Genomic DNA, 24,490 nt, shown 5'->3' with positions numbered 1-24,490 from the left:
AAAAAAAAAAAAAAAAAAAAAAAAAAAAAAAAAAAAAGAATTGAGCAATCATATAGCAATCTTAAAAGGTTTTGGGTAAACAGCGAGTTATTAAAAGATTTTTGGCAGTATGACTTGTAGAAATTGAGGCCACCAGATTCTGAATTTGCGGAGTTCCAAGTAACCCAGTCATTTTGTTCTTTCCCTGTAGCCTGTAATTCCATAATTCTGTAATTCAGCTTGGATACAGGGAGTGCTGAGTGAGGCTGGGGCCTCCATCATTGCTGTTTCTTTCCAGCCTCCCCCCAGCTTGCGGGGTGGGAAGCAGTGTGTTGGGCGTGCCCTGGCCTTGGGATCTGGTGTGGGGAGACCTGACATTGAACACTGGCTCCCCTGCTTTTACTGGCCAAGTGATCTTTCACTTACCAAACATTTGTTGACTGCCACACACTAGGTTGGCGCCAGAAAGACAAAGATAAATAAGACATAGGTTCCCCCCCCCCAGCTTTTTTCTTTCTAGGGCTGCGCCCATGGCATATGGAAGGTCCTGGGCCAGGGCTCGAATTGGAGCTGCAGCTGCCAGCCTAGGACAGAGCCACAGCAACGCCGGATCCAAGCCAGATCTGTGACCTAGGCCGAAGCTTGTGGCAACGCAGATCCTTAACCCACTGAGCAAGGCCAGGGATCGAACCCCAGTCCTCATGGATACCAGTCTGGTTCTTAAGCTGCTGAGCCACAATGGGAACTCCAGTTTTTGTGTTTTAATACTGAGGAGCACTTTTAAATATGTCAGGCAATCGGAAAAGTATAAAGTATAGAGAATAGTAAAATGACACCTGGAATGTCATTTTACACCCGTGATTAAGGACCACCTAGCTTCGGAACGAAAGCCAGAAAAACACTTGAAGTCCCTTGCACATACCTGAGGCCCTCTTCTCCCACTAAAGTGGAACCTCTGTTCTGCATTGAGTTTTAATCATCTCTCTGCGTGTGTTATTTGTACGACGGTGTGTACGCTTAAACGAAATGTAGTGTCAAGTACTTTTCAAATTTCTATGAATCATACAATCCAAATCTTTTAATAACTTGGCTTTAACTCAAAAATGTTAAAAAAAAATTTTTTTTTCTTTTTATAGCCGCACCTGCAGCATATGGAAGTTCCTGAGCTAGGGGCCCCATAGGGGCTGCTGCTGGCCTACACCACAGCCACAGCAATGCCAGATCCACGCTGAGTCTGAGACCTACACCACAACTCATGGCAACGTGGGACACTTAACCCACTCGGCGAGGCCAGGGCTCGAGCCTGCATCCTCAGGGACTCTGTGTTGGGTTCTTAATCCACTGAGCCACAATGGGCTCTCCTCAAAAATATTTTAAGGTTTATTTATGTGTCATTAAGGTTAAAAAAAAGATTTATTTATGTGATACAAGTAGTTCCATTCATTCGTCTTTTTGATATTAGTATAAAACTTTATTGACGTGTAAGATTTATACAAATGCATAGGTCATAAGTGTAGAGCTTAATGAATTCTTAAGAGGTAAGCACACCTGTGTAACCACAACCATTAAAGAAACAGAATGTTACCAGTACCCCAGGACTCCCCAAGTCTGGCTCTTCTGGGCCAGGGATCAGATCTGAGCCACAGTTGCAACCTGTGTTGCATCCTTAACCCACTGTGATCTGGGATCGAAGTACCAGAGCTCCAGAGATGCCACTGCTGCTGTATGCCACAGCGGAAACTCCCAACCCTGTTTTATAAATGAGAAAACTGAACTTGAAGAAATCAAGGAACTTCCTCAAGGCCACACAGCGAGGGCTAGAGCAGGGTCTCCAGGCTTTACTCCCCCTAGTCATGTGGTGTCGAGCCTGGTCTAGCAGGGGTGGGGGACCCAGGAAGACAACTGCAGTAACAAACATCATGTGAGGTGCAGGGGTGGCCCCAAAGCTGAATGAGATCAACCCCATTGGGAGAGTCAGTAAAAGTCAAGGGGAGCACTGGATTGAAGCGGACCCTTGGACAAGCCAACTTAGAGTAATAGTGCCAGTGTTACCAGTGGTCCTAGTGAGCATTTAAAATGCTGGCGTTAGGTAAGTCTCCGTGGGACTTCCCGTCGTGGCCCAGTGGAAACGAATCTGACTAGTATCCATGAGGATGCAGGTTCGATCCCTGGCTTTGCTCAGTGGGTTAAGATCTGGCGTTGCTGTGACTGTGGTGTAGGCTGGTGGCCACAACTCCAGTTAGACCGCTAGCCTGGGAACCTCCACATGCCACGTATGCGGACCTAAAGACAAAAAACAAAAACAAAAAAAAACCAACGAAAAAAAGATAAGGCTCCGTACCTCTCACAGATCTGGTGCTCAGTGAAGGGCTGATGAAGGACTTAGTGAACTCACAGGACTGGGAGAACTTCACACAGTTAAATGGTCCTTCCTGCAGCTAGGGGGATGGACAAAATGACCCTTCTGGGTCCCTTTCACCCTGAGTCTGGGAGGGCCCAGAGAGAGCTGGAGTAAAGGGCCAGCCCTCTTCCCAGGCAGGGAAGACACCCTTAGCCCCACCCAGCCCACTCTGCTGCAAGGGGCTATGAGAGCAACTCCTTTCCACGCAGGAAGAAATAACTTCACCAGACATCAGGGCCTCTCCTCCCCCCTCCCCCCTCTTAGCACCCTGCCACCCCCTCTCCATCTCCATCCTGATCCTTGGACCCAGCAGAAGGAACTGGAGTCTACAAACAATAACTCCTGGAGAAAGGTCCAGGCCAGCTGGGGTTGGGCTGAGGGGGTGTGTGTTTGTTTTGAAAGCCCTGGGGCCCGACCTAATAGAAAAAGGAGGGAGAAGGCGGGGCAGGGTAGTGAAAGGGTGAAGCGGATAGGAGGAGGAGAGGGAGATAGGGTAGAGAAAAGGGCAGGATTAATTTGCTACTCGGGCTCCAGGGCCAAAGACTGAAGCCTCTTCCTGCTTATCCCCTCCCCGCCTCCACCAGGCGGCATCCAAGGGAGTTGCCTTGGGACGTCCAAGGTGGGGGAGGAGGTGCGGACTAGCTGAGGGCCTGGGAGTGGGAGGCTGGACCGGAGCAAGGCTGTGCGAGGGTGCTGAAAGACCCCGGTGAGCTGGTTTCTGGAGGACACCCCCTGGCTGACCATCTCCCAGCCCGCCTGAGCCCCTGCCTTGTTCTGCCAGCGCCGGCTCAACAGCGGCACCTGCTGGCCGGGCCCCCTCCTGCGGGGCGGGGCTCCCCCTCCGCGCTGGGAGCCCAGCGGGTGAGTCACTCTTGGCTGATTGGCGACCGAGGGCCCCAGCTGTCAGGTCAGAAAATGTCCGGGCCGAGGCCTGTCCCAGAGGCGGGCCTCGTCCCTTCGGGTCGCCGCCCACGCCCCCTGATGCTGCCCGGTACACCCAGGACAGAGACCGAGTGATCACCCTGGACCAAGCCCAAGGCCAGCATTGGGGGAAAAGCAAACGATAAAAAGGGCCCTAACGTTGGGAAGCTCCTGGTTTGGACAGAGGTGTGGTTTTTATTTATTTATTTATTTTAAATTTTTCTTAGAAAAATTTTAAGCTTACAGAGGATTTGCAAGAAGATACAAAGAGGAGTTCCCGTCGTGGCTCAGTGGTTAACGAATCCAGCTAGGAACCATGAGGTTGTGGGTTCGATCCCTGGCCTTGCTCAGTGGGTTAAGGATCTGGCGTTGCCTTGAGCTGTGGTGTAGGTTGCAGACGCGGCTCAGATCCTGCGTTGCTGTGGCTCTGGCGTAGGCCATCGGCTACAGCTCCGATTGGACCCCTAGCCTGGGAACCTCCATATGCCTCAGGAGCAGCCCTAGAAAAGGTAAAAAGACAAAAAAAAAAGAAAAGAAAAAAAAAAAAGAAAGACGATACAAAGATTCTCTGTATACCCCTTATCCAGATTCACTAGTTGTTAAAGTTTTTGTCCCATGTACTCTCTCTCTCATTCTGTCAAATACGTATTTATATTTAAGGTGTATGTATGTATTCCCTGAACTGAGATTAGTTAGTGGCAACCATCATGCCCATTTGCCTGCCTGTCCATACTTTAGGAGGAATTTCCTAAGAACAAAGACATTCCCTGAAGAATTTAAAATGGATACAACACTTTCGTCTAATTTGCTGTTCATATTCCAGTTTTACCAATTGATTCACTAGGGTCTTTTGGAGTATTTCTTCCCTCTAGGATACCATCCAAAACCAGGATCCCAGGTTGCATTTAATTGTCGTGTTTCTTAGGCTTCTTTAATCGGAAGCAATTCCTTCTTTTCTCATCTTTCGTCACATTTATTCAGAGTAGACCCCACTGCCTTTTCTCCTTTTCATTGAATGTTCCTCATTTTGGTTTGTGCTTCTCATTTGGTTTGTGGGGTTTCCTTCGGGGTAGATTCAGGCTACACATTCTGGGAGGGAATATTACATAAGCAATAGTTTATGTTCTTGAGGTGAGTTCTTTACGTTAAGGAATTCAAGGAACTTCTGAACCTCGAAGGATTAACCCATGAGTTATCCGCAAAAACCTGAACCAGCTTTTCAACACAGGTTAAGAATGGCACCATTAATGATGTGTGTGTGTTCTGTGTGCTCATGGCTGGCTCAGGTTTTTTTTTTGGTTTTTAGGGCCGAACTAGGGGCATATGGAGGTTCCCAGGCTAGGTGTGAAATCGGAACTATAGCTGCTGGCCTACACCACAGCCACAGCAACCTACACCACAGCTCATGGCAACACTGGATCCTTAACCTGCTGACCGACGCCAGGGATCGAACCTGTGTCCTCATGGATGCTAGTCAGATTCATTAACCACTGAGCCACGATGGGAACTCCCTGGCTTAGGTTTTTGACCCTTCTCCCCTTCTCTCCCTCTTGCTGCCGAACCTGCCCTTGAAATTCAGTGGCTCCTGTTGAAAGCGTTGTTCTGTTTGAAGGCCCCAAGGGACACCCTGATTGCCCAACTCAACCGTCCTTACCCTCTTGACCTCCTCCCAAGGCTGGACTCCTCCCTCCCTGAAACCTCCCAGGGCGGCTTCCCCAGTCTCTGCCCCACACCCTTCCTCCTCAGCAAATGACTGAGCCCCGGCTGGGCCTGCTGGGCGCTGGGAGTCAGCCTCGCTAACCTGGTTTCTTGGGGGAAACCCGCAGATCCTGGTTTTTGTTGAGGCCTCCCCACATCCCAGGGGAGACATCCTCCCAGTTTTTGTCCTCAGATGGGTCTCTGGACTTATTCACCCTCCTGGGAGAGCTCAGCCTTCTCATGGCTTCTACATGCCCTTTCTCCTTCACCAACATAGGAGAGCAGGACTGGCCCAGTGGGTGCCGCTCAGAGTCTAGATATTTCCAAATAGAACCCTTTTTTTCGGAGTTCCCATTGTGGCTCGGTGGTTAACGAATCCGACTGGGAACCATGAGGTTACCGGTTCGATCCCTGGCCTTGCTCAGTGGGTTGAGGATCCGGCGTTGCTGTGAGCTGTGGTGTAGGTTACAGACATGGCTCAGATCCTGCATTGCTGTGGCTCTGGCCGAGGTTGGTGGCTACAGCTCCAATTAGACCCCTAGCCTGGGAACCTCCATATGCTGCGGGAGCAGCCCAAGAAATGGCAAAAAGACAAAAAACAACGACAACAAAAAACAAACCCAAAAAACTAGTTTTTTCTTTTTAGGGCCCCACCTGCAACATGTGGAGGTTCCCAAGGCTAGGGGGCTGAAACAGAGCTGTAGCTGCCCGGCCACAGCCACAGCCACAGCAGCATGGGACCCAAGCCACGTCTGTGACCTACACCACAGCTCATGGCAACTCCCGATCCTTAACCCACTGAGCGAGGCCAGGGAGGGAACCTGCATCCTCGTGGATCCTAGTTGTCTGCTGAACTGCAGTGGGAACCCTCCAAATAGAGCTCTTCACTTCTCTCCCAAGTGTAACTCCTTCAGCCTCTCCCCTGTTGTGAGCCACCCTCTCTCCATCACCCGCACTCTAAACACGAGCTGTTTTTCACCCTTACGTCAAAGCCACGTCTTGCCTCTGAAAGGTCTCTCCCTTCGCTCCCCTCTGCTTCTCTCTCCTGGTCTGTTGTTCTGTTTGGTTTTGAAATCCCTTACTGGTGTTCAGTTCTTCCTTCTCCTTCTTTTTGGTTTTTAATTTTTTGTTTTTGTTTTGTCTTTTTAGGGCCACAGGACAGAGTTGGGGTGGGTAGAGCAGGGGGCATTCTCCCTGAACCGTCATGTTCCAGTGCTGAGCTGTAGTCTGAGCGTTTATTTGAATCTGGCTTTCTAGGTCCTCTTGAAGGTATCGTTATGGGGGTAAGAGGATAGAATTTATTTATCTGGGTGGGCTTGCTTTCTTTCTTTCTTTCTTTTTTTTAAATCTTTTTGTTTCTTTTTAGGGCTGCACCCGCAGCATATGGAAGTTCCCAGGCCAGGGGTCCAATCAGAGCTACAGCTGCCAGCCTATGCCACAGACACAGCCACGTCAGATCTGAGCCACGTGTATGACCTACACCACAGCTCACGGCCACGCCAGATCCTTAACCCACTGAGTGAGGCCAGGGATCAAACCTGCAACCTCATGATTCCTGCCTAGTCAGGTTCGTTTCTGCTGCTCCACGATGGGAACTTCCTGGGCTGGCTTGCTTGCTAACTTTTAAACATGTAGATGGACCCTAAGTGGGCTCCTACTGACTTCTTGTCCTGAACCCGAAAGTGTCAGGAGTGGGGCCAGGGTTAGCTTCTTTCATGGGCCTTGCGACACACAGCACCTCAGCTGTGAGCTCTTCCGGGGCAGCCCAAGGCTAAGTCTTCACTCTTTTCTGGTGCCTGGCAGGCTGTTGGGCTGCCAGAGATTGTTAGCAGGCCATGAGCCAAGCGGTTCAACTGTTTACCCAACGCCTTGCCCTGATCTTGGCCTTCATCAGCGGGTCGGCTGCCTGGCTGAGAGGCAGACCTTTGAAAACCGGCCTTCCCTGGACCGGGGGACACGGGAGGGAGGGCTAGGCCCCCAGACCCGCGTTCCCGTCTCTGCTCTGCCTGACCTTGGACAAGTCACGTCATCTCTCTGAGCCCCCGTCCCCTCGCCTGTGAAAAAATGAGGATGATGACACCAACCTCAGTGTGTTACCATGAAGATCCAACTACATGAGACCCTATATTCAGCATAAATGTCCCTTCGATCGGCTTTCCTTAAACACTTGCTGTGTGCCAGACCCAAGACTCTGTCCCCCGTTGTAGGTGAGGTGACCTCTAACTCGGAGGACGGGTCTGGGTGCTCCCGGTGGCTTCCCAGCCCACCCTCGCCTTCCCCGTGGTTGGATGGGGCCGTATCTGCCCCTGTTTGTGTGGACCTCAAGGTCTTGAATGAGAGACCGAGTTTTTCACTTCTGGCTGGGCTAGCTGAGCTGGTTGAGACCGACCGACAGACCGACCGACAGACCTATGAAGGTGACGGCTGTGGTTTGTGGCCTCTCAGTTCAGCCAGACACCCTGGAGCTTGAGAGGGGAGCCAAAGCCTCTTTGGCAGACTGTTTCAGAGGTTAAAACACTTGATCTGAGATCAAGATTTATTATTTTATTTTTTTGTATTTTGGGTTTGTTGCTGTTGTTGTTGTCTTTTTAGAGTCCCACCCACGGCATAGGGAGGTTCCCAGGCTGGGGGTCAAATTGGAGCTGTAGCTGCCGGCCTGCACCACAGCCACAGCAACGCCAGATCCGAGCCGCGTCTGCGACTTACACCACCGCTCACGGCAACCCTAGATCCTAAACCCACAGAGCGAGGCCAGGGACTGAACCTTCGCCTTCATGGATAGTAGTCAGATTTGTTTCCACTAAGCCACGATGGGAACTCCTGAGATTAAGATTTATTAACCAGAAAGTTCGTTCCTGCCTCCCTCAGCTGTCCCTTCAGGGGCACCACGAAGATGAGACGGCCGGCTTGGGTCTGCCTCCTGGCTGTGTTTTCTGACTGGGTGATGAGGCCACCGCACTGTTGGCAGCCTCATTAGGAAAATGGGACCAGAACAAACACGGCAACTCACAGGGCTGGTATTTGTAACACATCCTTTGGGTCCTCCCTTCCCAGACTCAGTGATTAGTGATTACCTTCAGACGTAGCCCTTCACGCTTTACCCCTCCCCCTTTGGATTTAATTTTTTTTTTTTTTTTTTTTTTTTTTTTTTGTCTTTCGTCCAGCCGCACCCGTGGCATATGGAATTTCCCAGGCTAGGGGTTGAGTATGAGCTGGAGCCCCCAGCCTACACCACAGCCACAGCAACGCCAGATCCTTGACCCACTGAACGAGGCCAGGGATCGAACCTGCATCCTCATGGATACTAGTCAGGTTTGTTAACCACTGAGCCACGACGGGAACGCCGTACCCCTCTCCCTTTGGCCCCAGGACTGCCTACTGCCAAGTTCGGTTTACAGACACCCCACCCCCATCCCTGCCCCACAAGCTATTGCTTCATCATCCTCATCCTCACCTCCATTTTTAGGGCGCTGTGTGCTAAGGACTTTATACATAATATTTTTGACCCTCTGGCCTAGACATTTTCTAATTTCTTTTCTTTTTTTTTTTTTTTGCTTTTTAGGGCCACTCCCATGGCACATGGAGGTTCCCAGGCTAGGGGTCGAATCAGAGCTACAGCCACAGCAACGCAGGATCCGAGCCACATCTGTGATCTACACCAGAGCTCATGGCAACACCAGATCCTTAACCTACTGAGTGAGGCCAGGGATTGAACTCAAATCCTCATGGATCCTATCTGGGTTTGTTAACCACTGAGCCACGAAGGGAACTCCCTCCTTTATGATTTTGAAGCTATGTTATTAGGTGCATACAACTATAGAATGGTTTTTATCTTCTTGATAAATTGAGGCAGGCAAGTATCCTACCATCTCTCTCTGCAGGGTGGATTTTTTTTTTAATCAAATTTATCCAAAGATGTCACCTTTTGGGCATCTTTGACTTTTTTTCAAGGGGCAGATTGTTTCTGATCTGTCCCTCTACTTTATGAGGTTTTGGGTTTTATCTTTTTCCTTTTTGGATGATTTGTGTCTTTGGGGGATTTTTCTTTTCTTGCCAGCTCAGCCTTGCATTGAAAATAACACACACACACACACACACACACACACACACACACACACACACACACACTTATCCTTTATCTAGCAATTCTAGTTGTTTTTTTTACCAGACAGTTTCCTCTGGACATATAATCCACTATATTGCTGGAAATAAAAGTCTATGTTAGCCCTCTACTTGCAATTTTATTTTAATATTCAAAATAGTTCTATGAATCCTATCAACATTTTTTCAATATGAGAAAACTGATGGAATATAACCAATATTTTACAATAACTTTAAATGGAGTATAATCTATAAAACCATTGAATCATTACGCTGCATTCTTGAAACGAATATAACATTGCAAATTAACTCTTCTTTAATTAAAAAAAACTTAAAGGTGAGAAGACTGAGGCTCAGGGGGTTTATGCCTGGGTTCAGATGTTAGCTCTGACATTACCAGCTGTGTGACCTTGGGTAAATCCGTCACTCAAGGGGACACCGAGCTCAGAGAGTGCAGCGATGAGGTTTGCCCTGCAGAGCTGTTGTTCAGCCCCACCTTCCTGCACACAAAGCATATGGAAGTTCCTGGGCCAGGAATTGAATCTGACTGCAGCTGGAACGTACCGCATAGTTGCAGCAATGCTGGATCCTTAACTCACTGTGCTATAGCGGGAACTCCTGCTGTTCATCTTTTAATGGCACGTGGGAAGCACCTGCCTCTGGACCTGCCTCAGTGGGGTGCTTGGAAGACACCAGGGACCATTGCAGTGTACAGGGGAGGGACATGGACTGGTACTAGGGGCTTGTCCTCTTTCACTGGGAGGTATTGACAAGGATGGTTCGGTGCCCGCCTGAGAGTTACCTGAGATCATAACAGGCATAGATCCCCAATCCTGCCTCCTGCAAGATTCTGATTTTGATGCCCAGCCAGGTTTGGGTATCTGTGTCACCTGGGGGGTGGCTCATCAGTTGTTTTCCCTCACTCCTCTGATTTGACCCCTAGCCTGGGAACTTCCATATGCTGCAGGGGTGGTCCTAAAAAGACAAAAAAAAAAAAAAAAAAAAAAAAGAAAGAAAGAAAAAAGAGAAAGGATCATGTAGTGAGGTTACTCCCCTCATCTACCACAAGTTGCCAGCAAGAGGGATAGAGCAGCCCTCCTTGTTCAGACAGCAGGCAATTTGCTTTGATTTTACTTAAACTTTTTGAAAAGGTAATACTTACATACGGTTCCCAAATCAAAATGGTAGAGAAAGCAGCGCCTTGAGAAGTCTTGCTCCCACCTCTGTTGTGTCCATCCCGTTTCCCCAGAACCTTATAGGTTACATGTTTATTATCATCCCTATGCAGATTCAAGCAGATACAAACATTTATTCTTTTTTTTTTTTTTTGTCTTTTTAGGGCCCCACCCGCGGCATATGTAGGTTCCAATTGGAGCTGTAGCCGATGGCCTACACCACAGCCACAGCACCTCGGGATCTGAGCCACGTCTGCGACCTACACCACAGCTCACGGCAACGCTGGATCCTTAACCCACTGACTAAGACCAGGGATTGAACCCGTGTCCTCGTGGATGCTAGTCGGGTTCGTTAACTGATGAGCCACGACGGGAACTCCCCAAACATTTATTCTTATTTCCACTTCCCTTTCTTAGACAAAAGTTAACGTACTATATATACTGTTCTACACCATACTTTTGCTTCAAAATATCCTGGAGATCTTTCCATACAGTACCTGCCATCCTCATTTTTATTATTTTTTTAATTTTAATTTTTCTCTTTTTCTTTTGTCTTTTTCTCATTTTTATTTTTTAACAGCAGCGTAGTTTTTCATTGTGGGGATATACCATTATGCCATGGTTTGTTTAACCCTTCACTCTCCAATGTGGTAGCCACATGTGGCAATTTACATTGACTGCAACGAAGTAAAATTTGAAATTCATTTCCTCAGCTGCGTACTTCGAGTCCTTGGTAGCTACAGATAGCCAGTGGTTACCATATTGGACAATACAGATAGCAAACGTTTCCATCACAGGGCACGTTCTGTTGGGTTGCTAGTTTACCTGAGCCCCGAAAGCTGAATATCTGGCTTATTTCTAGTTTTGAGGCAGCTCAGGGAATGATGAAGCCCATTCCTGGGACGCAAGAGAGCTGGGTGAGGGCTGCTGAGGGAATGCGGGGCTTCAACCTCAGATCTGGAAATCCAGGAGGCTCCTGAAAGAGGAGCACTTGGGGGTTTGAGGCAGAGGCTTGACCAGGGCCTGGAAACAAGAGAGGCCCTTAAGGACAGGCTACGTGCTTAGCCCTAACCCTCTGCTCCTCTCTCCAGGCCAGCCAAAACGCATCCTGTCTTCTTTCACTTAATATTTAAGTCCTGTGCTGGGGAGACAGGGCCAGAAGAGACAGTCTCTGCCTTGAAGAAAGAGAAGGATCCTCACCTGTGTCGTGACAAAGACTTTCAAAGGCGCCTCGTGAAAAACCCACAAGGGGAGATCCCATCATGGCGCAGGGGAAACGAATCCGACTAGGAACCATGAGGTTGTGGGTTTGATCTCTGGCCTTGCTCAGTGGGCTGAGGATCCAGCATTGCCGTGAGCTGTGGTGTAGGCCGCAAATGCGGCTCGGATCCCTTGTTGCTGTGGTTGTGGTGTAGACCGGCAGCTACAGCTCCGATTCGACCCCTAGCCTGGGAACCTCCATATGCTGCGGGTATGGCCCTAAAAAGACAAACAAAAAAACCAAAAACCCAAAAGGCCGGAAAATACCCTCCATTAATTAGAAGGCTGACACAGGCAATCTCATCCATTGTTGGAAGTGGCAGATTGGTGCAACGTTTTTGGAAGGCAATTTCAAAAGTATCCAAATTCCAGTGAAAATGTAGTTGAAATTTAAAAGCACCTAAGCTTTAACCCAGCAATGTCATATTTATCATCTTGTCTTACAGATACACACATACGTGACAACAAATACATATAGCAAGATATTTCCTGAAGCCACTGTTGTTTTATAGTAGCAACGCAAGGCCTGACATACCCTAAATATCCACTGGGAAGGGAAGAGTGAAAGAAATTGTGACCCATCCATATGATGGAAGACTATGTGGATTTGGTAGAAGCAGATATATTATTAAGAGAAAACAGCAAGATATCAAACAGTGTGAAATGTGTATTAAACACACACACACACATATACTACTTGTATAAATCCAAACTATCTCTGGAAAGATACATTAAAACTGTTTTTCTTTTATTTTAAATTTTTATTTTTTGTCTTTTTAGGGCTGCACCCGCAGCATATGGAGGTTCCCAGGCTAGGGGTGGAATTGGAGCTACAGCTGCTGGCCTATACCACAGCCACGTGGGATCTGAGCCATTTCTGCAATCTACACCACAGCTCACGGCAACGCCAGATCCTTAACCCACTGAGCGAGGCCAAGGATCAAACCTGCATCCTCATGGATCCTAGTTGGGTTCATTACCACTGAGCCATGATGGGAACTCCAAAACTGTTTTTCTTTTAAAATGTATATATTACCTTAAAAAAAATTTAAATGTATTACCTTAAAAAAAAAAAAATGAGGTGGGAGTTCCTTGGTGGCCTAGTGGTTAGGGCTTGGCATTTTCATTGCTGTAGCCTGGGTTCAATCCCTGGTCTAAGAACTGAGATACCACATCAAGCCGCTGCATGCCACAGACAACACCTGCCCCCTGCCCCAAACAACCAAACAAAAAAGTGAGGTACCAACTGAGTAATGGTGAGTAGGGAGGGGGGAAGAAATTCCTAGGGAAAACTGGTCAGTCACCTGAGCTCTGAGTGTGCTCAATAACCGCACAATCATTCCACTGGAGGTGACAAGGCAACAACAATTCAGAAATGTCACCCACGCTGTGACTCCATCTTCATCACCATTGGAGGCCTTGCCATGTTTTGGCTGTCATACCTCATGTAACCAGCAGGGGGAAGCACATACCTACCAAAGCATTGATCCCAAACTTCACCAAGCATCCCTTCTAGGATTTCCTCCTCTGTGCATCATGATTGGAAAGACACTTCTTGCCAAGTCAACCACATCTATTAGGTAATGATTGATTAAAATTTCTCCCCTTCCCCTCTTTTTTGTACCTCACTGCTCTGATGAGCATGAGAGAGGGATAATGTAGGCTTGCTGGGCTGATCATTTTCCACACAAGAAGTCCTACTTAGCCCAGGCTTACTGCTATCAGGCCTTGAGGGGGCAGTGGCTGGCAATGGCCTGAGCACCCCCAGGGGTTGAGGGTGCAGGCTGGTAACTACTACATTAGAGGCTCCCCCAACCCACTTGGATTTCCAGCTGCGGGGCACAAATCCTACCCTTGTCCTACCCACTCAAAGAGTTATTATTATTTTTTAGGGCCATACCTGAGGCATCTGGATGTTTCCAGGGTAGGGAGTTGAATCAGAGCTGCAGCTGCCATCCTACACCACAGCCACAGCAACACCGGCTCCTTAACCCACTGAACGAGGCCAGGGATCAAACCCGCAACCTCATGGATACTGGTCAGGTTCTTAACCCACTGAGCCACAACAGGAACTCCAGCTCAAAGAAGTAGTTCTGAGCAAGAGGAAGCATGAACACCTGGCACCATAGGCTGACTGGTGGCAGCCACTCTCCCAGATGTGTTTAGAGTCTGTTCCTTGCCAGGCTGTGAGCAGCCCAAGGACAGTCTCCGGGAGTGAACACAGTGCGGGGCACACAGTTGGTGTTAAATAAAGGCTTGTTGTTAAATGGAAAGTGATAACCGGTGAGGAGATCAGGGACTAAATTCCTTCAAAAACAAAAAGAAAGAAAGCAAAGGAGAGATCTGAGCTAGTCTCAAGGGCAAGAACTCAAGGGCAAGGACCCAAGAACTCTGCTCTGGGCTGAAGGTGCGGGCAGTGGGCATGGAAGATCACTTTCTTAGCACATCCAAGGAGTATCTTGCTGTGTCTTACCTTACGGGTCCCTGGTTGGGACACGGAATAAGTGATCACATCTCTCGCCCACCAGAGGTGCTGGTGACCTTGGCAGAAGAAAGGCTTAAATCAGGTGAGCCTGGGGGAGGGGGCTGGTTCATTCCAGGGCCCTCCTTAAGATTAGATAAACTTCCCAGCTCCTGCTTAAACTCCGGTCAGTGGTTCCGAATTTGAGAGGGAGGGAGGAAAGAAGAGAAGCTATTGGGGGGCGGACACTCATGGCCCTTGCCTGGCTTAGAGAAAAATCCAGGGCTTTGTCCTCCGTGTTTTGGTAGTGCAAGGAAGGACCAGCTGGGGATCCCCACAAATTAAATGGGGAGTGGGAGGAGCAATGGAGAGAGAAAAGCCTCAAATTCAGGCTGGAGATTGTGTCTGGACTTGGGGTTCTGTACTCCCCCCTCCCCAATACTCTTTCATCCTCTGGTCCATCCTGAATGAATGGAAGGCCAGGACTGCAGCTCCACCGCAGTGTAGATTTCGGAGGTGAACAGCAAGGAGGCCTGTTCCAAACCTTTATTAGCTGTGTGCCCTTGGGCAAGTCATTTAGCCACTCTGAGCCTCAGTTTCCCCACCTCTAGAAGGAGATTATCAATACCTACCTTCCCTGGTCATTGTCAGGATGGACGAAAGAAGACCACTGGAAGCATTTCTGTTATTGCCAGACATCAGAGATTGTTATTCTCCAAGGTGAGCAAGAGGCCACCTTAGGTCCCTGGAGGTGACAGCGTCAAGGAGATTTTTTTTTTTTCCCTCCTGCGGTGCCCGCTCCTTTCCCAGCGTGGATGCTGGCTTTAATCCTCCCGTTCCCCAGCCCCCGCGCTTCTCCTTGAGACCGCCTTGGTGGTACCCAGATTCTCACAGCCTGCCTTCTTCCTTGGGCGCCCCCATTCTAGAAGCACTGGGGATGCCCGCACAGGCGCAGAGTTGGTCCACAGTGAACCAGCTTGCTGGGGTCTCCGCTGGTCTGGATCTGCCCCCCCACCCGCCCTGCTTTGGGGTTCTTTTTTTGCAGATGGTTTCCTCTCGTCCTCAGCTCGGTTCTGGGCTAAACAGAGGAGGAGAGAAACAAGGGGTGGGGGGCCTGGAAGGGGGTTCCCACCCTCTCCGGCGGGAACCCGAGAGCGGGACGCAGCCCTTGCTTGGCGCCGCAACGCCGTACCGTCAGGGGTCTTCAAGCCGCGCTCAGCAGGTGCCGGCAGTCCTGGACTCCGAGGACTGCCCGCTCCGTCCCCCAGGCCGTGACCCCCTTCGCCCAGACCCCTCCAGCCCCCCGGCTCCGAGTGAGCGGGAGCCTGCGGTTCTAGGACCCGGAGGCGCCGCGGAGCGCGCCGCCGCCTCTGCCTCGCCTCTGTCGCTCCCGCTCCGGCAGGTGAAGCGGCGCCGGCCGCCCCCTCTGCGGCAGGTGAAGCGGGTCGGCAGCCCCCTCCTAGCCGCGCCATGGCTGCGGCGGACCCCCGGCCGGCGCCCGGCGCCCGCCCCCTCCCTCCAGCCCGCCCCCCTGGGGCAGGGCGCGTAGCAGCGGCGGCGGCGAAATGCGGTTTGCGCGCACGGGGAGCGACAGCAGAAGTTAGAAGATCGCCGAGGGGGGAGCCCGCGCCGCAGCTTCCTGCCCCCGGCCCAGCCCTCTGGCCCCGGCGGCCTGCAGTCTGACTTCCTCCCCACCACCGCAGCTCGCCGCCCTGCTCCTCGGACGGGGCCGCCCCGATGGGACGCCGCGCCCCGGCCCCTGCGCGCCGCTGAGCCGAGAGCCCGCGTCGCCGAGCCCCAGCCGCCGCCGCGAGCCGCTGTCCGCCTCGCCCCCCAGGCCGGGAGCCTCCTCCGTCCTCCCCGGGAAAGCTGGATTTCCGAGGCTGGAGGCGCCTGGCTGGCTGGGTGGGGACCACCATGGGCAACGCGGCCGGCAGTGCGGAGCAGCCCGCGAGCCCCGCCGCGCTGTCCCCCAAGCAGCCCGCGGCGCCCAAGCAGCCGATGCCCGCGGCTGGAGAGCTGGAAGAGAGGTTTAACCGGGTCCTGGTGAGTGTGACCCTCTGTGCGCGGGGCGCGGGAGAGGGGAGAGCAGGGGCTCGGCACGCGTCCCCGCCTCCGGGGGCTCAGGTGCCGCTTGGAGATTGCTGGCGGCCGGGTGGCGGCCCCTCCAGGGGGTGGGAGTGACTTAGCACTCTCCCCCCAAAACTTTCTTCTGCAATCGCCCAGTTTCCCTCCCCAGGGCCCCCCTCCCCCATCGCTTCTGGGTCTAAAGGTCTAAACAAAAATGTCCTGTGAGGAAGTTAGGAGTGGAGCACGCAGGGGGGTCCAGGGGCACCCCCTTCCCCATTGCACGCAGGCCCAGCCACTCCGTGCAGGTCTGGAGCATCTGCTGATGTCTCAGGGTCAAAGACAGAAGGGGTTAGTTGCGGTTTAACCACCTGGGAGCTGGAAACTGAGTAGAGGTGTTTGATCCTGATTTGCTGGGAGCTGGGTTGTCAGATCATGCACAGGGGCTGCCTGTGTTTCTCCCTCCCTGTCTGTGGGGGAGAGGTTGTCTGTGGGTCCTTAGCTTACCAATCCCTTCCTACCCACGGAGGGGTTAAGGTTAGGAAGGGCGGGGTCAGGGTGGGTTGGTCTGTCTGGCTTGGGGTGGAGCAAGAGTCTGGAAGCCCCTCTCCCGCTTTGTCACCTGCTCCAGGGGCTTGGGGGGCTTGGGGACTAGTTCTCCGGGGAGGAAGCCATCAGCTCAGGCTGAACCTGAAGGCGGTTCGGATGACTGGGGGCTCCAGAGCAAAGTCCGGGTTCCCTAAGACCTGGTGGAAGACAGGGGAGGGGGGGGCCGGGTGGAGAGAAGGGCCACTCCTTCTCACTTCCTTACCTCTACCCTGTCCCAGGCTCCCTAATCCTCTAACTAATTACCTGGTGGCCTGTCTGCTGTCAGCTCTCTTGCCAGACCCTGGGTGACAGGCCCATAAGGCCGTGCCTTTTCCCAGAGGCCCTTCCAAGTCTGAGCAGGCTGGCACCGCAGGTCTGAGGGTGGGGGCCCAAGGGAGGCGCAGGCAGCGGAGCCACGCAGGCCTGTGGCCGCGCTCGGTTCTTGCCTCCTCCACCTCCTTGACATCATTTCCCCTCCCCTGGCCAGCCATGAGGCCGTACTTGCCAGATCCTCTGCCTGGCCCCTCCTCACAGTTCCTGGAAATCCTGGCCGCGGCCCCCTCCCCGGAGGAAGGCTTGGAGGAGCCATGGGGTGGGGTGGGTCCGATCCATCCATGAGAAGGCACCTTGCTTGCTTAGGGGAAAGGGAGGGACCCCGGGGGACACCTCACACCAGGCGAGGCCCTGAATAACCCATCTCTCCACCTGCTTCCCTTTCCCCAAAGCCATGGCTTGATGAAGCTGAGCTGAGCGGAGCAGATGGGGGAGGGGGGAGAACGAGGAGAGATGGTCTCTGGGGGTGTCTGGGGAGCCTGAGTGGGTGGTGGATCCCTGGACCCCAGCCAGCCTGACTGGGGAGACCCCAGTCTGTCTTCTCCCTTCAGTGCGTGTCTGCGGCTGGCGGGGCCAGGCTCGCAGGGTGAGGTCCAGACCCCAGTCCGTTCTCGGTTACGCACACTCTTATGGGGAGGAGCTGTGTGAATAATTCAGACCCACTGGAAAACCCAAAAGTCCAGCGATGAGGTTCTGATGCCCGTGTGGGACTTGACTGCCCTGCTTGCCTTTTTTTTTTTTGGCTTTATTTCTCATTGGCTGAGCCTGACACAAAATGCCACTAGGAGTCCCCGAGAACCTGGGTGTGGAGGGTGGAGGCTCTGGTGGAGAACGTGGTGGTGGTTGGGTAGAAATCGAGGGCAGCAGCGCCCACTGGGGCTCACTCCTCCCAAACACCAGGAACCCCAGTGTGTTTACACTTCCCCCTTCTTCCTGGGGAAGGATCACCCCGTCCAGTGTCTCTTATGGGCAGGAGGTCACTTGGCGAGGAACCTGGCTCCCCGCCTCGCTCCTCACCAGCGGGGGCATAAGCTGTGCCCTTGGCCCCTGCCTGAGGGGCTCCAGGTTTGGCTAAACCTACAGGCCCAGCCCAGGGGAGTACGGGGTGTGCCTGCATCTGGGCACTGCCTCTGTGGCTCTGGCTGAGTCCCATCCTCAGTCAGTGCCTAAGAGGAGAAGAACCTGATTGCTGAGTGGTAGGCCTGCCAGTGCTGGGGGTCCCCCAGTCTGGGTGGGAGAAGCACAGCCTTCTCCCTGGGATCTAGGCATGTGGCCCCAGGGAACCTCTTTCTTTCCCTGAAGCCCAGCCCTTTTATCCCAGCTGGGGAGTTGGATGCTGAAATCTCAAGCCACTCCTCGCTCTGGGCTGTGGGATCACCCTTGTGGCTGATGGGTACCCCGACCAAGGCCCACAGCCAGACAGGAGATGAGGCTACGTGTTCTCCCTTTCCTGGTGGGCAGCCTTTTTCCCACTCATGAGTGGGTGGTGGGCGCTACATGCCCAAGGAACGTGTGAGGGAGAGGGGTGCCCCTGCTTCAAATGGGGGCGGGGAGAAAGAGCGGGTTGAGCCAGGGTTTCCGCCTGCTGCCTTAGCAACAGTGGAGGAGTGATGGCTGCCCAGCCGGCGACGGGGGAAACCAGCCCGCCAAGTCCCGCGCTTGCCTCTCCTGCCCATGCTGAGGGCTGGGTGTCTTCCAGCCTCTTCAGGCCTTCCCCTGCAGGGGTCAGGGTGTCGGATGGCAGGGCACTCTTTCCAGGCCTGCCAGAAGTGCCAGGCTTTTTGCCTGGCATAGGACACGCCTGATCTGTCTGGGTGGGCAGGAGCCTGTTACTGGGGGGCAAAGGGATCAGGGACGGTGGGTGAAGTTGTGCATGAGGCCAGCATCCAAGAGGAGGCTGAACCACGTGGACGGGAATATACCTGATGGGGCCTAGGACACTAGGGTGCCCTTAGCATGTACCCAGGTTCTGGGCACTTGTCCAGGCTGTGTAGGGAGATCAGGACAGTCCCGAGCAAAGTATGGATGCTGGGAGGCTTGCTTTTAACTAGACCCTCTTCTCTTTTTTTCTTTTCTTTTTTCTTTTTGTCTTTTTAGGGCCATACTGCAGCATATGGAGGTTCCCAGGCTAGGGGTCCAAACGGAGCTGTAGCCACCGGCCTACACCACAGCCATAGCAACATGGGATCTGAGCCACGTCTGCGACCTACACCACAGCTCACGGCAATGCCAGATCCTTAACCCATGGAGCGAGGCCAGGGATTGAACCGGCAACCTCATGGTTCCTAGTTGGGTTCGTTAACCACTGAGCCACGACAGGAACTCCTAGACACCCTTCTCCTTGACCAGCTCCATCCTCTGGGGTGGAGCCGATGACGTTTGGAGCATGGAGCTCTGGGGTCGCTCAGGCCCTGCGCCTTCCATCTCCGGGGTCTCCCTTGGAGCATCACAATGGGGTTGTGGCCATGTGGGCAGAGGCTGGGCTGGGCAGAGGCAGTAGGGCACCATTCCCACAGGCAGGGCTGGCACCTGCTGCCCCTGGAAACCCAGGGATGCGGTCGGCATGATTCACAGTGACATCTGGGGCTAGTTGGCACAGAGTTGGGTTGAGATGGGCAGGAACAGGTGGGGCTGCTCTGGGGGCCACCTCTGCATTTTCCCTGGGAACAGGGGGCCCTGGACGGTGGCTCAGGAAGGCCTCCCTGCCTCTGAGAGGGACAGGGGTTACCCCTGGGAAAGGCGGAGTAGCCTCCTGGGCTTCGGGGTCGCGAAGTTTGGCCGTTGAGTTTTGTCTTTGCCTCTTACTACCTGTGTGACCTTGGGCAAGTTACCTACCCTCTCTGAGCTTCGGTTTCCCTTGTGGGTAACAAGATAATAGCAATGGCAGGTGCCAGCCCGCTAGAATTGTTGAAGGGATTACATAGAGTCGAGGGCATTCCGTGGGGTGCTTCGTGCCGTGCCCGACACAGCAAGTGCTCAGTCTGCTCTGCGCTGAGCTGTGAGGGTGGGAGCGCTGTTGGAGCTGATGGCGCCTCTTCAGCTGGGACCTCTTCCTTCCAGGCGAAGGAGCCCAGGCCCCACCTCTGCCCTTCCCCCCCACCCCCGTTTTCCGAGACCCACTGAGGGTGCCCTCCAGCGATCACAGGCCGGGCTGCCCTCCCTGCCATCACGCAGGTCAGCCCACAGTGGGGCTTGGATGAAAACTGCCTGGTGGCCGGAAACCACGGGAGGGAGGGCCCACCTCTCCTGGAGGGTGGGGCAGCCGTGGTGCTAACGGTAGCTGTGGGCACAGGGGGAGGGGGTGGGGCGGCCTCCACTTCCCTCTGAGAGAGGGTGTGCTGGGGAGGGGGGGGTTCCCCTGTGAGTAAGAGCTCGGTGTGGGCAACAACAGGAAACGTAGGGTGCTGGGTGGCAGGAAATGGGGCTGGCTGTTCCTGGTTCCTCCGACCGGGGACCAGGGCCAGGCTGTCTGCAGAAGACCCCCCCCCGGGGAGGCCAGCACCCACATTTCTCATGGCTCCGAGTGCTTCTTCTTCCTTCTCAGATGAAAACAGTCTGCTCGCCAGCTTGCCAGCAGGGTCACCTTGGGCAAGCGACTTCATCGCTTATGCCTCAGTTTCCCATTTGTGAAGTGGGGGTTTTAATAGTACCTGCCTTGTGGTCTTGTTGTTGAGGTTTAAATGAGTGACTAGATGTTTAAATGAGTGAATTAAAAAAAAAAAAGGAGTGAAGGGGGTGAATGAATGCACTTCGAACAGCACCCAGCACAGAGTGAATGTTTGGGGACTATTTACTGTCGTTGCTGTTATTCTCCTACCAGCCTGGATTATAAGCGCAGGGCCTGCTGTCCTGGCTCCTACCCTGCTTGCCCTTGTCCCTGCCGTGGGGACCCTTCAACACTGATGGGAGAAGCTGTTAGCTGTTTGGGGTTCTTGCTACCTGATCCTAGGGTCAGGCTACCCGCCTCCCGCCCCCAAGCCTGGGATTGCTTATAAGAGCCCTAGAAAATCTATATGCTGGAATTTTAAAAAGTGGATAAAATTGATTGTTTTTGGAAATGCGCTGAGAGCTCGAAAACCAAGGTTGAGGCCATGTAGAGGTGGCTGGGGGAGAGGGATGGGGAAGTAGGAGCGAGGGGACAGAGCCGGCTTCTGGGTCCATCAGGCTGGGCAACCTCTTGGGGCCGGTCCAAGGCTGGGCTTCCTGGGGCTCAAGGGCACCCTGGGGCTTGAAGGGCTGGGCTTTCTAGGGAGAGGATGGGCAGGTGGGATGGTCTCAGCTCAAACCGAAAGTGAAACTGAAGGGTGTGGCCATGTCCAGCTGTAGATGGAGCCCCTCAGTCTCCAGGAACACCTGCCCAGATGTCAGCATGGGGAGGCGGGTGGCTTGCAAAGGGCTGCTCTTGGGTGTGCAAGGCGGGAGGCCCCTGTGATGCTGGGTGCAGGGGGGAGGGGGGACAGGGAAGGAGGAGAATGATCCCCACGTGGGGCAGCGGCTCCTTTTCTTGGCCACACCCTGAGACATGAATCCTGTCTCCCTCTTCTCAGGCCTGAAGGGCCGCAGGGAGAGGGGGCTGGGAGGTCAGTCCATGTTTGGCTGAGCTTTGGAGACGGGTTTGCTTTATCTGGATGTTTTCACACCCCTCACTTTGGGGTCTACCATGGATTTTTCCAACCCCCAAACCTGTGAAATGCCTTTTCATAGTGTTATATCCCTGAAGTGGTTTTTGGTTTTTGTTTTCATTTTTTTGGCTGCCCTGGGGCATATGGAGTTCCTGAGCCAGCAATCAGATCTGAGATGTAGTTGCAATCTACACCGCAGCTGTGGCAATGCTGGATCCTTAACCCACTGTGCCGGGCCTGGGGATCGAACCTTCGTCCAGTGCTCCCAAGATGCCACTGATTCCGTTGTGCCACAGCAGGAACTCCCTGAAGAGTATTATTAATCACATCGGAATACAGCTTCTTGGAGTTCCCGTGTGGCTCAGCAGTAACGAACCTGACTAGTCTCCATTGAGGATGCTGGTTTGATACCTGGCTCTGCTCAGTGGGTTAAGAAGCCGCAGTTGCTGTGGCTGTGGCGTAGGCCGGCAGCGGCAGCTCTGATTCAGCCCCTACCCTGGGAACTTCCACACACCGTGGGCGAGGCCCTAAAAAGAAAAGAGAAGAAAAAAAAAAAAGAATACAGCTTCTCAATGGGAATTCCCAGGAGCTCTGTGAGTGAGTCTCTGAGGCCAGAGGGAAGTGTACCCATTTTATGGAGGAGGAAGGTGAGGCTTTAGGAGGCGAAGGGGCAGTCAGGCTGGATGGGCCCAGGGCCTGGGTCCCCCGATTCCAGCTCACGTTCCCCCCATCAGAGCTGCCCCTCCGCTCACAGGAGGCAGGTACTCCCCCCTGCACACACCTGGACTTCCCTGTCCTTTTCTGTCCCCTTTGGGTGCTAAGCCCTCATCAGCCAACCTCCGGATTGTCTTCCAGCCCCCAGCCCCATGGTGCTGCCTCCTTGCTGGGACCTGAGTCGGCGGGGGGGGGGGGGGGGGGGGTCTGTCGCTATTTCCAGGATGGCCTCTTCCCCTCTCCAAGTGAATGGCATCCGCTGGCCCCTCTCCTGCTCCCTAGGGTACCCATCTCCTCGGTGGGCACAGCCGAAGAGCAGCTGCTAATTAGTGCTCAGCGCCGTCAGAGCTATTTCTGATTTCCGAGCCTAAATTTAGCCCGTCTGGCAGGCTGGCATGCAGGCCCGGGGGCCTGAGGACGCCCAGGTGGGGAAGGGGCCAAGGGACGCCCTGCCCTCCACCGCTGTTGGGACAGGTGCGCTCCCCCCGAAAGAGACCTCCCCCTCCCCAGTAACAAGCAGGGCGCTGAACCGGAGGAGTGGTCCAGGGCGCTGGTCCAGAGTCAGCTCACGCCTCAAAGCCAGCCCGGCTCCCCTCTTCCTGGCTTGGTAACCTTGGGCAGGTCACTCAACTAATCTGCGCCTGCACCTGTGAGATGGGACTAACGGTGCCAGGAATGGCGGTGAGGCTGGGAGGCTGTCATCTGTGAGCAGGGCTCAGAGCAGTGCCCGGCGCAGTAAGCATCCAGGCAAAGCTGGCACCAAAGCTGGTCGGTCATTATTATGATTAGTTGCTGCCTCTAGAAGCGCCACGGGGGCCATTCCGAGAGCCAACAAGTCCCCTGGGGTGGGCGAGGGCCCCGGAAGACCCACGTCGTCGAAGACCCACATCAGGAAGCGGCTCAGAGGCCGGGGCTCATCCATGCCCCCCACTCCCCTGCGCCCGCCTGCGCCCGCCACCGCCTCCCTCCTCCGTTCTGGACAGCGGTGCAGTTTCCCTGGCGGCGCCTGCCTTCTCTCTCTGCTTCCTCCTTTCCCCTTGGCCTTGGCGCTCCCACTCCGGGCCTGCCCCACCCTGGGTCTCTGCGGGGGTGGGGATGGATCAGGAGGGACCAGGGAGAAAGGGAGACAGGACTCCAGGGAGGCCTCCCTGGCCAAGGAGGACCCGCCCCTGGGCTCCAGGGCCCCTTCCCCTTGCTGCCCCTTCTCGGTGGCAGGGGCTGTCCTGGCTGATGGCGGGCTGGGGGCTGGGGGAGGGCGGCAGAGGAGACTGCAGCGGTGGCGGTTTCCTCAGTCCCGGCTCCGCTTTCGCAACGGGGGTGAGGAATGACGTAGCCCCATCCCCAGCCAGCCTGGGGGGCGGGGCTGCCGGTGGATGGGCCACTTCACCTTTCAAGTGGGGCCCTGGCCGGAAAGCCTGGGCAAGGAGGGGCCGAGGGCACCCAGCTTCCTGTTGTCTGGGGCTGACCTAAAGCAGTGATTTTGGGGGTGAGGTCTGGCCAGAGCCCCAGAATTAGGCCCAGCACCCCTGAGAGGAAGCTGGCTGAGAAGCCTTATGTGGGTGTGGCCCCTTCTCTGCTCCAGCTGTAGCCTCCTCTCAGGGCCATGTGACTGAGGATGTGCCGTCTGAGCCATCAGAGCTGGGGGCAGGGGCCTCCTCCACCCTGGGCTGGGGCTCCCTGAGCCTCGCACACCCCTAGGGAGGACTGAGCCCCTTGAGGGTGCCTTTTGTGGCCTGACACCTAGTAGAGCCTCACTAAACCTGGGGTTTACTGAGTTGGGGTTTCTGGCATCATTTTCCTGGGTCTGTTAGGGAGACACGCCAGGTCCTGGGGGTCCAGGGAGACCCTGGTGCTGGTGGCACCTGGTGATTCCCGGTGGGACCCTACGCCTGCCCTCTGGGGTAGAAGCTTGGCAGGCACACTGCACCCTTGTCCTCTGTGGCTGGGGGAGGAGGACCCAGGCGGAGCAATGCTGACCCTTCTTAGCTCTTGAGGGGAGTCCCAGCCTGGGCCACCAGCACCACAGATCCAGCATGCTGGTTGCTCTCTCTAGTTCCTGTGACAGGGCAACCGTCCCTGGGAATCCCCGTGGCCCCTGCAGCTGCGAGGCACCTGCTTGGAACTCCCTGCCCATCTGCCCTCATCTCCCTCACCTTGTCCCCAGCTCCCT

At 54.0% G+C, this 24,490-nt stretch overlaps 1 protein-coding gene and 1 long non-coding RNA gene across 12 annotated transcripts in view; one reads left to right on the top strand and one right to left on the bottom strand.

Annotated features, from left to right (window-relative positions):
- Positions 1–17,052, bottom strand: part of LOC110255993 (uncharacterized) — a 20,768-nt gene extending 3,716 nt beyond the window's left edge. The window contains exons 1-3 of one of the 3 annotated variants that reach the window (XR_002337084.2): positions 16,916–17,052; positions 14,629–14,741; positions 14,009–14,076 (exon numbers count right to left, since the gene is read on the bottom strand). This is a non-coding gene — a long non-coding RNA (uncharacterized LOC110255993). Of the gene's footprint in view, positions 1–14,008; positions 14,077–14,628; positions 14,927–15,188; positions 15,293–16,915 lie in introns of those variants that run through there. The other 2 variants (XR_014821048.1, XR_014821047.1) reach the window with 2 other exon arrangements.
- FMNL1 (formin like 1) overlaps positions 15,559–24,490 on the top strand; it is a 26,610-nt gene continuing 17,678 nt past the window's right edge. For all 9 annotated transcript variants that reach the window (XM_021066842.2, XM_013980875.3, XM_084984199.1 and 6 more), the window contains exon 1: positions 15,559–16,042. In XM_021066842.2, the coding sequence (XP_020922501.2) occupies positions 15,914–16,042 (129 nt within the window). In that variant the 5' untranslated portion in view covers positions 15,559–15,913. The remainder of the gene's footprint in view (positions 16,043–24,490) is intronic.

This window comes from Sus scrofa, chromosome 12 (genome assembly GCF_054392235.1).
Source record: "Sus scrofa isolate SSC_HxYL_T2T_F1_AM1 chromosome 12, Sscrofa_HxYL_maternal_Yorkshire_Landrace_v2.0, whole genome shotgun sequence".
NCBI classification, from domain to species: Eukaryota; Metazoa; Chordata; class Mammalia; order Artiodactyla; family Suidae; genus Sus; species Sus scrofa.
The sequence above is the reverse complement of the archived record's forward strand: the minus strand, read 5'-3'. Positions and strand labels throughout refer to the sequence as shown.